The sequence below is a fragment of the Apteryx mantelli genome, chromosome 19 (assembly GCF_036417845.1).
Source record: "Apteryx mantelli isolate bAptMan1 chromosome 19, bAptMan1.hap1, whole genome shotgun sequence".
Lineage (NCBI taxonomy): Eukaryota > Metazoa > Chordata > Aves > Apterygiformes > Apterygidae > Apteryx > Apteryx mantelli.
The window spans coordinates 10,525,954-10,543,675 of record NC_089996.1 but is presented as its reverse complement, the minus strand read 5'-3'; the positions used below and the strand labels follow the sequence as shown (position 1 = coordinate 10,543,675).

Genomic DNA, 17,722 nt, shown 5'->3' with positions numbered 1-17,722 from the left:
GACTTTATAAGCAGGGTTGTTAATTGCTCATATATATGCAAAGGCTTTTTCCCTTTTTGCATCCCCCTTCTCCCAAATGCCCAGGCTGCTTTCAGCCTTTCGCAGGACGTACCCTCGGGTTTCCAAAGCCAAATGTTTCCCCGGACTGGAGCTGGACGCTGCTGTCGCTGACACACTCGCAGCCTCAGTAAATTAGCATCAGCGAATGTGTCATCCTTCACCATTAACTTTATTAAGAAGGGATTTGTCAACCCTGTTTATGAATCACAGCACCACTAGCTTCACCATTCCCTGCATGCCAGCCATGCGTATTAGTGCAATACAGATATTACCTTGAGAGAGCCACAAACAAAAATAGCATGCTGTCCGAGGACCGCAAATAATTAGCTACTGTATCTAGGTAGGCAGGGAACTTTCTAAACAGATGAACTGCTTTTTTGGCTATTATATAAATACAGATTATTAAGATGACCCGCGCGGTTCTGCATATAAGTTGGGTATTACTCATGTATAATTACCCAGGTGCAAAGTCCCTGCCCCCTATCACACAGTATCATTCATAGTTATTGCAATAAAGATCTCAACAATACCAACATCTTGGGAAATACAGACATCTGTTAAGCTCCAGGTGGTGAACTTCACAACTAACACAACACCACATTACTGTACTGTTACAATACACTGTGTCAAGAACAACGAGAGCTCCGGATTAGTCTTGGTTATTACTGGCAAGGTTAACTGGCTTCCCGGCACACATGGGGTTAAAGAAAAGAGTAGGAAAGCAAACAAAAGAAAGAAGAATTGGCAGAATGAGAATGTGAGAAGATGGGGAAATACAGCAAAAGCCCACTACAAAACATCGGGCTGGTAAACAGGATGTAAATCAAGCTGCTTCACCGTGGCTGGAGGCCAAGAGTGGGAGGGAGAGGTTTCTCCGATTCAGATGTAGTTACACTAGATAAAATTAGCTCAGACAACGGATCCTGGGCACTTTACTCCTCACCCAGGTAGGGATGAGCTTTTGCAGCTTGCTGAGAGCTGGCTACAGAGTCCTGTTTGCCTGTTAGTCCCGGGAAAGGGTGGTCTGAGGTTGCTGCTGCAGCAGGGGATGCCCAGTGGTGGGGGCACTTGCTTTTATTTTATTGTTTTTAAGGGCCCTCAGTTGCAGTAGTTTCCTGAGCAGACTTTTCCCTTCTCCTCTCTGCCTCATCCAGCAGGGTTGTAATTGCAAACGACTCCCTTGGAGGAGTTGGGAAGCGGGCAGCACCGGCCACGGGCTGTTCCCATGGGTAGCCGGAGGCTCGCTGTCCTCTTCTCCTGGCTTCCCAGCTTCCCTGCAAAATGCCCGGCTAATTACACTCATCGCATTCCAATTTGGAGAGGAAACGATCATCGCCATTGCATAACAAAGGTTTGGTGTTTCTAAGCCCGCTCTGGGTGCCTTTCCACCGACCTCCACCAGACACCGCCACGGCTTGGCGTGTGATCCGCCATTTCTCCACGCTTCCAGCAAAACGGCGTGGGAGACTTGCCCCTTTTTTGGCATTCCCAGCGGCCAGGGGGCTCAGCGGGATGCCAAAGCAGAGTGCGGCCGGCCAGGGGCCCCACCGGGGCTCGGCGGTCTCTCCGGTGCCGGTGCAGAGCCTGCGGGAGAAGGCGCCTCTTCCCATCGAGCATGCTTGCTCGGCAGCGCCGGGGCGAGCGCGCGGCTCCAAAATGGGTTCTGTCACTCAAGGAGCCTGGCTGGTGCTGAATATAGCTCTGTCAAGAGAGAAATTGCCACTTTCCCCAGCGTCACTTTTCAGCCAGAGCCGTGCGGGCACGGGAAATTGGAATTCGTAAGAGTGGGACAATTCCATTACGGTCTCCCCCATCTTTTTCCTTCTCCTATAATAAGGGAATTAACTGCTTTGTAGGTCGGAGCATATCTGGAAGACAGCAGCAACCCGGTGAGCAATGGGCCCATGACGCAGCTGGATTTACAAACGGTACCAAGAATATTATTAGGTTAAAAACTAGTTTGCACTGAAGGAACTTCTATACTTAAACACGGTGTTTTACTTGGCTTTTATTGTACTGAATGGATTTGTTAAAAAAAAAAAAAAAGGCAAAATGGAAAATGATAAATTATTTCCACTGAGAAGCTTCCAGTTGTGATAGAATGTAGATCCAAAAAAAAATAAAAATAAAATTGTAATATCTCACTAAGCACCAGGCCGCAGCACAGACACACAATACCCCATCTTATCTTCACATAAAGAGAAAAGAAGCCCTTTGTAAGTGCAGAGATGCGTGGAAGTTTTGGGTTTGCCACTTCAGCTCTCTCTCTGAGCTACAGGAGGTTCGTCTACAACACCCAGTATCGATTCCCTAATATCACAAACAGCCGGATTGAGAAAGAAGTCTTTCTATTCTCTCGCTCTGGTGCCTGGAGAGCAGCGTGGCATATTCACTAATACCGCATCCAAAAGAAAGACAACAAAAGGAAACACAAAGCACAGACCTGACAATCGCCCGCTTTTTAAAGGCAAACAGTGAGGTTCTTTCTGAGTCTGCATTGGATAATGGATGGGACTGGAATGAGTTCAACGCATTAAAAATACAATAAAATAAAACAGGCTTGATGTAACTGTGTATGACCAGAAGAGGACTTGAAACCAAATAAAAAAAGGAGAAAGAAAGAACCCCCCAAACACAGTGAGACACAACCCCTCGGTGCTGTCGCAAGGACTGACGCCCTGCGTCGCAGCAGAGGACAGGTCTACAGAGAACAGTGAGAAGGAAGGCAAAGAAAGAAGACAGACAGGAATGGCAATGGGAAGGAGGTTCGGGATTTATTAAAGCATGTTGTGACAACTTCCTATGAGGCCTTGTGAGTACAAAACAGGAACCTCTGTCTCCCTGAGTTATCCTCTGCAGGGAAAGAGGCTCAAAATCCCTTCAATATCTGACAAATGGATGGAGGCCTGCTCCCCATCTCAAGGAGTGGGAGCTTTCTCACAGGTGAGAGTTTTAATGGCACATTTTCCTAGCATATTTTTTTTGTTGAAAATTACAGCTATATTTGTTCCTATGTCGGCACCTCTTTAATTATTCAGGCTAATATTCTTAAGTTCTGAATTAAACAAAACGCTTGCCAGATCAAAGCTTCTTCTGAGAATAAAAAGAGCAAGGGACAGATCTGCAGCCCTGAGCACCATCTGAGCGAGGAAGGCGTGCAAAGGGAGAGGTGAGTGCGCAGGCAGGCCGGGGTGCTTACACTAGACCGCTGGCAGTTTTTGGCACAGCTGGTTCAGCCTCTCCAGGACTTGGAAAGCAAGTGAAGGGACATCTTTATTTCTTCTGATTTACAAGACACCTCATGGATTATACAGGAGAAACTTCACGATTCTGTGTGAAGATGAGGCTGGGGAAGTGAATAATAGAACCGGGGGAAGCAGGGCAAATACTGGCGTTGCTTAGCTTTGCCATGAAATTTTGGTAGAATATGCAATTGAAACCTGAAAAATTCCAACTAGCTTTCAATCAATATGAGAAATCTACCACTCTGGCAGCACTAAGGCTAAAACCCATGTCTGTGTTGAGGGTCAGCATGGGGTTGATCTCTCCGTTAAAGCACAAAGGCTCTACACTATACTGAATTTTTCCCTGCTGGAAAATCATGCACTTCGCGGAAGCGCAGCATTCATGGAGCAATGAGCAAGGGCTGGAGAAATCACCTCCCTCAGCAAGACCTCCTGCCTCCCAGGGACACTCCTGCAGGCGATTCAGAGACTCCTATGGTTTGTGGTTCAAAAGCTAGAGTGAGCGATACAGGACCCATTTCATAGTCCAGTCATTATTCTCTAAATAATAAAAAAAAAAAAGAAAAAAGAAAAAAAAAGGCACAAAGGTCTGACAGTGTTTTAACGAAAACCAGAAAAAAATGACTGAAAAAAACAACATATGATCAAGGAGAAAATTAAGGATCTGCAAGTGTCAGTCCTGAGTCAGGTCTGCAGCCCTGCAGTTCAAAATGGTATGCGTGTGCCATGAGGGAAGCAAACGAGCTTTGCACCACACACAGGGTTTAGTGGGACGCCCGACAGCAGCGGTGGCCAGCCGTTAGTTACACAGCACTGCCAATCACGGGGGACGAGACGTGACGACTTCCCAGTACCTTGCACTGCACTGGCTGAGCTCTCCATTAATACATCATCCAGCATTAGATCTAAAAGAACGAAATGGCATTAATCATCCGGCAGGACACACAGCAAGACTTCCCTTCCCCTTCAGTGGTTGCTACGTCTCTCGCTCTCTCCTCAGCTCACAGCTCTGCACTGCCTCTACCACCAATATCTCCTTGCAGCCTCCTCTCCTTGCGTCTCCTGGCGGGTGGACTCAGGTACGTGGGCTCGTCGGGAAGCTCTGGCGTACAACGAAGGGCTCCTGCGCTTTTCCCACGTACACAAGTGGACCCAAGGGATCCTGGAGAACGCCCTGGCTTGATGATAACAGAGGAGGAGATACTCGTTTCTCGAGGATGGACTTTGTACCTGAGGTAGAGCAAAGTGTCCTGCTGGGCCAGCGCACCTTACGGCGACAGGTCCTGTGTTGGCCTAGACCTCACTGCATTGGGACCCCACCCGTTCTTCTCTTTTTTAGATGTCCCATTGGGTAACTGCATGTGAAAAGTCTATGAGCAAAAATGACCACACAACCAGTTAGACTTCTACACAAAAACAGACCTTCACAGGTTGGTCTGGGCTTCGGATATATTCATGAAACCCTGCTGGCTGGAAGTGAGCCCCCGCACAGTTGCTGGCATGATCAAAGCCCTGATCGTGGTCTCAGACACAAGTTACCACCACACAGAACGAAGCCAAGCAACAACATCTGCTGTCTCCGAGGGCAAAACTAGACAGAGTCAATCAAAACCAACATTTTACCGAACGCGAATTGGGAAAAACTGTTCTGTAGTGATTTGGGGGGCTTCATGCTTTGCTCTTGAAAGGTTTTTATAGAGACTGAGTAGTCAGCAATATTTGATCCTCAGTAAAATAGGTGTTTATTGCCTCTTTAATTAGACATTTCATAGAACTGAATGAATAGCTACATCTCCAAGGATGGCTTGTGACTTCTTCCCACTGGGAAATTGCCTAGCCTCATGTCTTTTCTTCATCCAGCTCCTCTAGCATTATAACTGAGGTCATTAATAACAACTAAATGTCTATTTTTCTTCTAAGGAAATGTCTGCTTTCCAAAACCGAAACTTTGAACAGGGATGTTTCTATCCAGCGTTTAAGAGCATTTTCTAAATCATCAGTCTGAAATTGTGTTGGGGAACTTAGACTGACCAAAAGAGCTTTCTAGGCATTGCCTTGAAGTGAAAAATAAAGAAATTCCTTCCATTTGTATCTCACTTAACTGAGAAAAGTCTTAAGTGTCCTGCATCACTCTTGAGGGAAGTCTCCATCTTTCCACTGTGTACCAAGCAAGCCAGACTCTTGGCATAAACCAAAGTTTGACACTCAGAGGCTGGTGTGAATATACCTTATTATAAAACCTGTGAGGCTGATGGGACTTGAACACATGACCAAAGGAAAGTGCTGCTTAAGTGCTACACTGAGAGAGGTTGAGACACATTTGTGTTATGTGGTTGCACAATTAAGCCTGTTGCACAATTAACACCTTTTAGACCATTAAAAAAATAAAGCAGACTTAGTATTACCAGCGTTCAGAACAAGCGCCTGATCAGACAGCCTCTTAAACAGTACTGAAGTCTGTCAAAGATAGAGAAGAGATATGAAAGGGGAAATGGAGAAAACAGTAGGCAGACTGAACGGGGAGGGAGAGAGTGCAACGATGGACACAAAGGGCACTGGAGGAAGGTCAGTCAGAAGAGAAAGCATGCAAGACGAAGAAGAGTACCTCTGCCCTGAGACCTCTGGCTGACTTATTTCTTACTTTTTCAACCAAAAAAAGAAAAAAAAGAAAAGAATAAAAGACAAATGTCAGATTTGAGATTTCTGACAGAGTGGAGGTCTAGGATCCTTTCACCTTTAAAGCCTCCTCCAGGCAGGGCTGCAAGCTTGCACGTTGAGTTCTGGAGCTTGGTTCAATTTTCGTCAATGCCATTTTGTTTAATTAGTTACTCTCCTCGACGTTTTTTTTCTAATCTGTATTTCTCAAGCAAATGCATCGATATGTATCTCTAAGGGGTTTTTAAGCATTACTAGAATGAGACGGTTCCATTATTTTATTACATACTTGAATACCAGTGGTGCTACTCTGCCAATAAATAAACCTGCTTGATAAATGGGACAGGTAACATCACTGTGGCATTACAAGGCTGTAATAAACCAAATAGTGAATCCAGTTATCAGCAACAGTGCTCATGACTCAGAAGATTTATGGTGCCATCCGGCACTGCTGATCTTTGCAGTTGTCACTATTTGTGCAACATTGAGCTCTGCTATCCAAGAAGCTCCAGGTCTGATTTTTTTTTTTTTTTTTGGTTTTAATTTAAATAACCTCCAATGGAAAGGTCGTTGCAAATCATGCAGCCATTAAAAAGGTTTCCATGGCTCCTTGCTCAGCTTAAAATGGCACTATTTCCTTCATGCAAATTTCATAGCTGGACATGCTTTTGGGAGAAGAATGATCACCAGATGCTAGGCAGGGAGGGGAGGGAGAAGGGGATTGTGTGGAAGGTCAAGCAGGACTCAGAAAGATGTGGAAAGACTACCGACCAGCCATCTGTTTCTCCTTACTCCTTCTCTTTTTCTCCAGCCGGCGAAGCCTCTTCTCCTCCCGCCTCTTGGCTTCTTCCTCTTCCTGGTGCTGTCGACACTTGTGGAAATTCTCCACCACAACTCCCACGAACATGTTGAGGACGAAGAAGGCCACAATCAGCAGGAAAGAGATGAAGTAAAGGAGCATCCACGGGTTGTAGTTCATGACTGGCTGCAAAGCAGAGGATGGCAAATGTCAATGGAATCTCAGAAAAATGGGAGCAAATTGAGTGGCAAGATCCATAGTCTTTAAAGTGGGACCTGTGGATATCCCCTTTGGGGTACTTCAGCGTGATCTGCGCTACCAGAAAATGAGCGCCCTATGGGACATTTTAATTGAACACTCCTGAAATGCAAGGCACCTCGAGTACAGAAGAACCATGTCTGTTCTGCCACAAAGCAGGACAGCAGCACCCTTTGCAACTATCGTAAGCCCCCCACCAAAAACCTGTACCTCTACAAGGCAGTTCTTTTCTCCTTTTCAGGAGAGCTTAAAGAGCTTAAAAGGTCATAACCTTCATTTCTTGATAGGTGTGGTTACACCAGTTGGGATGGGGAAAAGGCTAGGTCCAAATCCAGACCTTTCACTTGACTTTCTGTCATGTCCCAGGACTTGGATTAAAGAGCAGCCTTGACCCCAACTCCATAACTGCTCTGGTGATGGAGGCTGACAGTATTTTGCAAAACAAAAGCCAAAGTGTGCCACCTTTGTTAACTCATTTCTTAGAGCACATACCTGCTGGTCAACTCCCACAGCATCCAAGCCATCGTACATGATATCCACCCACCCATCCTTGGAGGCCAGAACAAACAGAGACATCAGGGCCTAGAAATACATGGAAAAAAAGTTACCCATAGTTGCACTAAAGCTCTTTTACCTGTAATATTTTACTCTTCTTTGCCCTTTCCTATTGAGGGATTATCGTTACCTAGCTGATAATGAGAAACTTTGATGCCCAAGGTTTGTCCTGGTAGCAAAAACCTATCAATATCGGTGCCTCGTTCAGCAATGAGTGCTAATTCAGAAACCACAAAGCCAAACACAAAGGCAGCTTCATTTTCACCCTCCAGGTCTCTACTGCTACCTACTAATTAGTCCCTGCCATGCTGCTAAAATAAGGCTGCGTTGCAGAGATGTTTGGAAGTGTCCGGCTCTATTAGACAAGCCCTTCTGCAAGGTATATTTGGTTTGTTATGTAGCGGTGAAGCAATTAAGTACTCCACGAAGCCACATGTGCTTGTTCTGTTCTGAAAAGAAGTGTATGCCAGCTTGGTAACACTACATTTGGGATTTACAGAGACAGTGTTGTGTATGTGAACTGAATATTTACTGTGACTGGTAGTACCCTGAAAGAAAATCCCTCGGGATAATAATGCACAGGTTTTAAGTCAAGGAGGTAAAGGAGCAAAGAAGCAGATTACCATTCCATTAATACCTGGCCGAGATTATCAAAATTATACTTGTGTCGGACCCATTTGTAGCTTGCTTCTGCACAATCTGATTTATTTGTGATGTTTCTGGTGTCCTCCCCCTGGCAGACAAAAAACTTCCCTTTGAAAAGCTGCAAAACACACAAAGAAGAGCGGAAATGTAAGAGTTCAATCTCCAGGATTTCTCTGCAGAGGATGGACATTTCTCATGGGATATTCTGCACAGCCCACACAGACCAGATAAGTTACGGGAAATAGCCTCATTTATGTGGGTTATTAAGTGCGAGCAGCCTGTACAGTATGTACCTAATGAGCAAATGCATGATTTCACATCATTTAGGACACCCACCTAGAGCATTAGATTGTCTGGTTCAGTGGTCTGAGACTGGCCTACAGGCCTTTGCTTCTAGGTTGCTGGTTCAAGTCTAGCCCAGGCTAATAGCTGAGACCATTTAATGGCTTCTCACAACATGCGGAATGGAACGACTCCAGTGACTCTCAGCCCAGTTAATGATGCTACTTTCAAGAGTCACTGACAAATTAAGTGTAATGGGGGCCCTCTGCTACCAGAGAAACGGCAGCACTAACAAGCCACGGCACTGGAACTAAGCTCTTTTTCTTCCAGGTCAAAAGGGGACACGCTAGAGAGAAGCTGGCTTTCTGCTACTGATGTTGGGCTGCTTGGTGAGTTGAGACTGCTGTTTGCAGGGCTGTCAATCTAGTAGCTGTTGGTTGCGCTCAGTCTCTGATCTTGAATGCTGCTCTCCTCCCGTCATTAGGCTCTGCAGATGGAGCAGTCAGTGTGGGGGGGCTGTGAAAATAGTCCTCATGCAGAACTTAAGGAGTCAGGCCTGACTGGTGCTGGATACCTGATCCTTATTTCCTTTGGTGTAAACCAGGAGAGATGTAGCTCCTGGGGAGTTAACTCCTAATTTACACCTGCAAGAGAAACATAAGGCTCCGTGTACTTAATTCTAGAGCTGGCACTTCCCGTACACAGGAGAGTACGTGGCAGGGGATGATTACTGCTTGAGATGGCCTGATTGATGCTAGCAGAACGGATGGTATCAGAGCCTGTGAGACATCTAACAAATCTGGTTTTATTTGCTGGCAGAAGCTATTGACGTTAGCTATCACTGTTCGGGGGGAGACGGCAACCTGCTCTTCAGGCTCCTTAACCACCACCTGGGTATATGGAGAAAAGACGCTGATGGTTTTTGATCTGTTGTTCAAGACAAATATCAGTTCAAATAATAAAGTGAACATGGCAAACCCACATATTACTCCATGGGTTTCCTTCAGGAATCAACAGCAACAGAAGGATGTTCTCCAGGCATGCAAAGTTAATCACCGCTCCACACAATCATAAAACTTCTGCATGTAAGAAGAATCATATCGCCTGATCTTTCCATAGAGAAACACTAAGCGTGTGTAAGGCAGGCTGGGGAGATATAGCCTTCACAGACCTAAAAGTTTTAATTAAGCAGGAAGGTAAACAACTGATTTTAATATATTGTCTATAAATACAATTTCTCTAGGAGCTGGACTGTAATGTCAGTCAGATGGGAGCAGTAACACAGCTATTAAATGGGTTTGGAAATACAAAGCCCAATTTGCAAGAATGCTGCTCACTGGTTGTTCTTCAAATGGAGCTACAGAGTTTCAGCACTTCTGAAAGTGAAAGACCCGATGTTTCCTTGTGTTGTTGCCTTTTTAACTTCTTTCTTATGTCTAATTAATGACTATTCACGTGTGGCCATATTCTACAATAAAAAGTCTTGCTTAAAGGATACATGATCAGAAACCTGGAAGTCTGGATTTTAATGGCATAAAAACTATGAACTGCAGTTTGATCTCCAGTTTATATTTACAGGGGAAAACCCACTGTAATTTTGAGAGATCATTTTCTTTTTATAGCAGTAGTTAGGGCCCTTATCTTGTACCTAATTAGACATAAATATTAACTGAGATTTTTGCATTCTGAATACAGGATCAGTTGTGCTTGTATCTACTGCTTAAGCACATCAATAGACATGACAATTTAACTTAAGACAGAAAGTCACTAGGGAAAGCAATCACAATTAGCAGGAAGGAAATTCAAAGAGCATATTGCAAATTTTGTTGTTTGGCATAAATTTTCCCTTGTCTTAGTTTTATACTGTTTTATGGAATATGCTTAGTTTTATGAACCTGTTTAGTATAACGGATGGGTGTTGCTGTGCTGTACTGCTAAGCCAATCTAGCTGCCGAGACAGTTATGGATAGCATGATTTTTTTCTCTGTTTATTTTCAATGCTGTATTTACTATTTAAACAGTATATTAGTATAAGATATTACGTAAGACACGTTTCCAAAACAAAGCAAAATAGAGCTGCTTTCCAAAGCTGGCTGTGACAGATCAGATAAACTTCAGAAAGAAATAAGCGTTGTATCAAAATATTCATGTGAAGCAATCTCTCCTTTTCAGATAATGAGAAACCAATTGCATTGGAAACTCTGCTACTTTTTTTCCCCTGGGTTCCTGCACTCCTGGGATTGAGCATATTGTTAGCAGTGCTGGTGGTAAGCAGACTCAGAAATCTCTATCTCTGCAAGCTTTCAGCTATGCGAACTGTCAGGATCCTGAACGAATCTCCAGGTCAGGTTTTCTCTAGAGTTTACAAACCAACAGTTTCAGATTTGAGAGTTTCTATTTCCCCATTGGTTTAAACCTAGAAGAAAGGTGGAGGGAGATGTCCCCATGTTATCTCACACACTGAACAGGAGTGAGATTTAACAGTTTCCCTGAACAGGTGGTGTGTACTTTCTGGTGGCGTGTCACACCTCAGGCCTAACCCTACTGTGGAGTGGCCAGGGGGAAGAAAGTGGAGAAATAGCTTGATTCATGTCCTGCTGAAGGCAATCACCAAGCAGAGCAAAAATCCTCGTGGTAGGAAAAGGATTAAGGACCATCCTGTGCCTTTGAGGGGGTCATCATTTTGGCTTTTGTATCACCACGTGCAATAGTGAAGCTTCACGACAGTTCAACACATCAAGTGACACATAGCCAACAAAGGGAAGTCAGGAATAAACGTGTTTTGAGAGCACTAGGAAGGCCATGCTGTGCTGCTTAGGTGGGGACAGACACAAACCCTTGGGTCTGAGTCACTCGCTCTGACTTGATCCATTCCAGGCTGTTAACTATGGGAAAATTGCAGCTTCAAAACCAACACACGTTTCTATAGCTGGGCAGGGAACCTTGATGGAAGCAGAAAGAGGCAAAAAAACAAAAAAAACATTAACTGACTCAAACCATTAGCACTTCAGCTACAGCTAGGGATGTATGCAGTAGGGTCACTGTTGTTAGGTAATAATTGTTAGTGAGATTTAAGGGCTGACCTATAATGGGAAATCTGTTTCTTTCCTTGGCAGAAGGAAGTATTCCCCAAGAAGATCAGATGCCCATTGGTTTCGTTTGAGAAAGGCATATGACATACTGATTGGTACAGATACCAAGGCACGGAGTCATTCGGGGCTTGCTACTCTCTCTGGTCTGGTGCTGAGGCTTACAGGGGACTCACCTGAACTCCCAGGATCCCAAAGATAATGAAAAAGGCACAGCAGATGACCACAATGTTCCCGATGGGCTTCAGGGATGACATGAGAGTCTCCACCACCAGTTTCAGTCCTTGAGCTCGACTAATGACTCTGTGGGGGCAAGTAAGCACAAAACCTGTGTTAGTCCTGCTCTTGCCCAGTTCTGCATCCTTCCAAGATAGAAGGCATGCAGAGAAGAGAGCATCAGAGAGAAAAAGCTTTTTAGAATGACAAATAACTCAAAAACCATGACAGGAGAAGTAGTTCTGGAAGATTGACCTTAGAGATTATTGGGCTGTTTGAGGGAAAGGGTTTTTTGCAGCCTTGATTGAAAGAGAAGGAGGAGACTCTGTATAAGGAGCCAGGTCCCCCGAGAGTGCTTCAAAGCTCTGAGAAAAGGAAGATACATAGCTAGCCCTATAATTTTACAAATCTGGAATGATGGTTTTAATCTAACTCGCCCTCTGTGATGCCTTTCCTGATCATCATCTTCTAATTACAGTTCATGACAATATATTCAAGAGGCTGGTGTTTTCCTTTTACCATCATTCAGTCCAAAGAGCTCTCTAGGGTTCGTGCCTCAATCATACCTTCCCTGGGATCCAGCCTGTTGCTTTGGGTCATCCACAAACACACACCTCACATCTGTAATGTGTCCAGGACTGTGAAGAAATGGCTTCCCAGAGTGCATTCTTGTGCAGTTTTAGGCAAGGCTCTTGATTTCCCTGTCTCAGTTTCTAAAATGGAGCAGCCACTTTTATACAACCACCACAGATCTGTTGTGATAAACCAAGATTTGTATATGTACTCACAGTGCTATCGTGTACAGAGTCCTGAGCTACCCCTCTGTACCGTCACAGTCTCAGCTTTATACCACTCTACAACATCAGATACAGAACCAGCACTGTCATCCAGGTGACAGCTTCACCAGCAGGACCATAATCGTCTAATCTCATTTCTGTAGCACCTCTCTGCCTGGTACTGCACAGAATTTCATAACAGGGGATTAGATTATACCCGGAGATGGGGGAGACTAATGTGGACAATATCATGACAGACTCAGGTAGGAAAATAAAAGAGGAGAAGCTGTATGGTACTCTCAAGGACACCACCACAGTGAAAGGATAAGGCTTGCTTGTATTAGAGAAGCCATCCCATCATGCTGGGCAAGATGAACAAGGTATTCAGGCTCATAAACATGGTTATGGAGAGCTGGGGGACCGACAAACATATCTCAAGAGGTTGCATGCCTACCTCCTCCTGATCCCTACTGGTGGTCAGCATTTCACTAGCTCTGTAAATCAGGGTGCACTGATGCCACAGAAGCTGTGTATTCCTGTGGCAGAAACGGCAACAGGGAGGAGGGAAGTGCCCATGTGCTTCTGGATACAGGCTGATGATTCCTTTGAACAACCGGTACTCAAGAGTGCACCAAAATTCCCCACTTTCTCCTTTCTGCCTTGTTCTCTTGCCATAGAGTGCCCTCACTGCCTCTCCCACTTGGCTCCAAGTCCAGCTGCACTGCCAGAAGCATAGCTCTGAGTTTTGATGTCTGGAGAAAAGCCACTTTCTCCCCTTCTCTCCACCTTTGCTGAGCTATGATGCTCCCAGCAGGGGTCACCATGGATGCATCCATATAGCAGACATGCACGACCTTAACATGTGTGTGCTGACCCAGCAGGACCCAGGCCAAGCCTGCAGAAACCCTCTTCTGCCCCAGTGCCCACAGGTTTAGCAAACTGCTCAGTGCACAGACTTCAGTTCTTTCAAAAACTGCTGGCCTTAAACAGTATCCTAAAAAGCTAAAAAATATTTCCCTCTTTCTGGTTAAATATTTACTCCAAATGTCAAGGGTAAGTCATCAATTATCCTTTTAAAAAGAAACAGATGGTGATATTTTTTATCCACTCTCTTACCAGTGAAACACAAAAGGCAGATGCTTCTATTCCTCAGCCTGGGCATCTCTTCCAGGTAGCTGCTGTGGTTCCCTGTTTTGGACACCTTGGCTCTCCTTTTGCTCAGACTGGGGATATTTTAGGAAATGAGCTGGGGGTATGAGATGGCTCAGGCTTGGCATTTCAAGGTTTTGATGCCCCTGGTGATGGTGTGGACCCACCAGAGCAAGCTTGGACCTGGCGAGTGGGGCCACCATGCAGCCATGGCAGCGTGCAGGTAGGTCAGCGCAGGCTGTGAAAACTGCCCACGTAGATTAGCCTGGGCTGAGATCCTTGCTGGTGCAGCTTTGCTGCTGCTGTTGCATTATACCTTCACCGAGGGCGAGAGCTGGGTCAAGCCAGGCTAGCAGAGGATGTTAGATTTTAGTGTGCCCGAGTCTAATGAGCTGGTTAATGCCAGGCTAGCTCCTAACAGGCAGCGTCTGCAAGGCAAGAACTCCTCCCAGTCCATCTCAGCATGCAAAGCAAATACTGTCTGGGCCAGGTAGTCTGAGGCTGAGTCCCTCTCCTGGATCCTCAGATGGTCTGAAGACCTTGCTATCCCTCACATATTATCCTTGCACTGTCCTGGGTGAAATACTACTAGTGCCAAGCTACAAGTGGGAAACTGAGGCATGGGAGGACTGCAAGTCAGGGTCTCACAGGTATGCAGGCACCTAATTTCCAATGATTTTAACAGAAATTAGGCACCTAGGTGCCTTTAGGATCTTGGCTTAGGTATTTTGCTCACAGTTACAGAGGAGGGAGTACACGCTGAGCAGGGAACTGAAGCCAGGTCTTCTAAATTGGAGGTCTGGGCTCTGACTACTGCAGCATCCTTAATTTTGGAGAACAAAGAAGAAATTAAGCCTCCAGAGTCTTAAGCTGATAATTTTCACCAACACTTATTAAGGAAACCTATTCTAGATGTAATAAAGTGATTTTCTTTGTGAGATACCACTTGGGATCCAACAGAGACAGAAAATAGGAGGTTATTCATCTGACTTAAAATCATGTGTGTTGTGAAGAAAGGGCTGAGAAACTGTACAGCCTTTGACTACTTTCAGTCTTGATCAACCAGGGAATTCCTCAGACTAGAATGCATGAGGGTAAAAGGCTGCCGCCAGTCTAGCTCCACATCAATGCTGTTTCCAGCCCTACAATAACAGGGAGAGAAGACTTTGAAACAACAAAATGATAATTCTTAGTAATAAAAACCTTCAGACCTTGGAGGTGCCTCAAAATAAAGGCCTGATCGAACATCCAAGCAAGTCAGTGCAAAGACTCCTGCTGGCTGTCTTGGGAGTGTGGCAACTCCCTCAGAAGTGCCAATGAAAGCACCCGCAGCACTTCCAGATTATTAGTGTCAGCTCCAATACATCAATGTACAGCATCCCTGCACCTCATCAATAATGCCCAAGATCCTGCTGATATCATGCTTGCAAGCTCGTAATATCTGACCCACCATGCCCACAATTTATTGCTCAAGTGGAGGAGCCCTCTGGCCATGCCAGAGCTGTAGCCGCGCCAAGGCTGCATTCAGGACAATCCCAGTCTGCACTGGGCATATGACAAATGGGAAAATTTAAGTTAGACTTTTTTTTTCAGTGTGAAGAAATGCTAATCCCTTGAGTTCCTCCCGCTTCTGCTGGTCTCAGCACTCACAATGTTGTTAAACCCCTCATATGCAGACACTCCAAAACCGCTGTCAGTCTTGCCCCAGCTGGAACACATTTACTAACTTTGAGCCTGCTAGTCTGATCAGAGCACTCAGATGAAGTAGGAGCAGATCAATGTTAATGCAGCCCTTCCACCAGATATTGAGAAAAGATAGCAAAGGCGATAACATGATAGAGAGAAGAGAGTCTACAAAATGACTATTTCATACTGTGACAGTATTAAGAGTAATTTATCCATCTGCTTTGGAAGCCAAAGTCCAAGGTCCGCAGAGAGTAAAATAGCATTGAAGTCCATCCAAATTAATTCTGAATACATTTTTAATTTTGATTTCTCTTGTATCTTAAGCTACAGCACTTGATCCCAACAACAGCAGGTTGAATGCATTAGAAAGGAATGTTCTTGTATAAGCAATGCTTCTACTGGCTGAAACATCAGAGGGTCATGGAAACATCTTTAAATGTCACTTCTTTGTGAATATATTTTTGGAATTCTGGGCATAAAACTGGACTTGAATCCTCATGGATTCAATTTGGAGCCTGATAATCAATCATGCAATCAAAAGCCTATGATTGGCACGCAAGCCAGTTTTTCTTATGCCTTTGAAAATGGCACAAGCATGCGTGGTTTTGTATGCTGAATAAAGCAATGGGGTTGTTTTCACAGGAGAAAATAAGAGACAGAATGAGGGAGGTCTTTTGCAAAAAGAACCCCTTCAAACCATCAATCAGACAAGCTGCCATAAGCCAGCACGGAGATGATGAGGGCTGTCCCTGCCCAGGAGCTCAGTGTGACACACACAGCCTGGTGGTGCACAGCCATGGCTTCGCACCAGCAGCGTCCTCCCAGCCCTTCCCTCTCGCTGTGTCTTGCAGTCCTGCCTGCACATGCCCACAGAAAGAGAGGACAAAAGGCAGCTGGGTTTAGTTCCTCTGCGACTGAGCAGTCACTTTGGTCTCGGTTGCACACTTTTCCTGGAAAGGCAGGCGGGTTGGTCTCCATGGGAGAGCTCCCTGTGACGCAGGGATTGAACCCGCGGTATGCAAAGACCACAGACAGCCCGTCCCAACTGTCTCCTCCATGTCAGTGAAGCTGAATTTCCCAGACGGTGACGATGTGGTCCCCAAGAAAACGCTGCAGCGTGCGCACGGCCAGGCTTGCATACGCACAGCTGCTCCCAGAGCTGAGGCTGGGGTGGGAAAGCCACGCGCCGCAGCCGGGCAGCAATGGGAGAGGGCAGCTGTGGGCAGAGGCAAGCTTAGGGGAGCCCAGATGTGCATCGTGGAGGCAGATGGGTTTCCACATATGCAGATTTACGACTTACTGAAAAGCCCCCAGTTTAATGGTTGCTTTTTCATTTCCTACAAATCTAATTACAGGGGAATAGAACTGATTGTGAACATATTTAGGGAATGCGTTTGTTGCTGTCTTTTTATATTTCCTTTGTAGTATAAAGCAGTATGTTGGCTGAAAACATTCACACGCTCTCATGAGAAAATATATCAAATGCCAACAGGAAAGAAATAGCAATGGAAGGGCCTAATCCTGCACACGCTCCAGATGGCAGATCTTCCTCCTTCCTGGGGTTACTCAGTGGATTATTCTCCGTAACTGCAGACTACTTATGCACATAGGTGATTGCACAGAAAGACTCTAGTAAATGAAGAACCTGACTCCTGGCCAAGCAGACCTTTAGATCCACAAAGAAGCTCATGAGTGGCAGGATAAGGGCTTGCACAGGATCAGTCAGGTGACTCTAGTAGGGATCAGCAAAGCCCAAACATCATCTTCAAGATCTGATTTAACTGAGCAGCCTTAAGAGAGAAACTTGCATTCAGAGAGAGGGGCAATCGCTTCTTCTTTTACCCAGAGCTATCCAGACTATTTTGTAGTTTTTTATAATGTGGGTCAAAAATCAGTCAGAACAGAACAGTAGAGCTGATACAACAAACCAGAAATCTGGCAGAAACTCCCCCTAGAAACAACAGTTGACAGGGAGATGCTGGGAAACACAGGAAGAGAGAAAGGCCTGACTTGGATTCACATGGGAAGACATGTCTAGTCATATGATTGGGGAGCTGAACCACACACTCAAGGACTCTGCTTGTCCAGATCAAAGTGATTAAAGCAGCTTATGTCCTAAAACTCACCAGGCACAACATACACATAGCCTAATTTAACAGAATCTCTTTCACAGCTATTGAGAATATTCAAAAGATATATGTATGGGCATAACCATCGTTATTTAGACTTATTATTCACACATGGGTAGTAAAACAAAATCTGTCAGAAGCAGAGTCCTATTTCTCTGTCCTGACTCTGTCCTGAAAA

At 45.1% G+C, this 17,722-nt stretch overlaps 1 protein-coding gene across 1 annotated transcript in view; it reads right to left on the bottom strand.

The window, feature by feature from the left end:
- CACNA1G (calcium voltage-gated channel subunit alpha1 G) overlaps nt 1-17,722 on the bottom strand; it is a 161,840-nt gene that overhangs the window by 26,114 nt on the left and 118,004 nt on the right. Inside the window, exons 25-29 of the mRNA XM_067308542.1 lie at nt 11,765-11,891; nt 8,210-8,335; nt 7,510-7,599; nt 6,732-6,945; nt 4,160-4,210 (exon numbers count right to left, since the gene is read on the bottom strand). Of these exons, the coding sequence (XP_067164643.1) occupies nt 4,160-4,210; nt 6,732-6,945; nt 7,510-7,599; nt 8,210-8,335; nt 11,765-11,891 (608 nt within the window). The remainder of the gene's footprint in view (nt 1-4,159; nt 4,211-6,731; nt 6,946-7,509; nt 7,600-8,209; nt 8,336-11,764; nt 11,892-17,722) is intronic.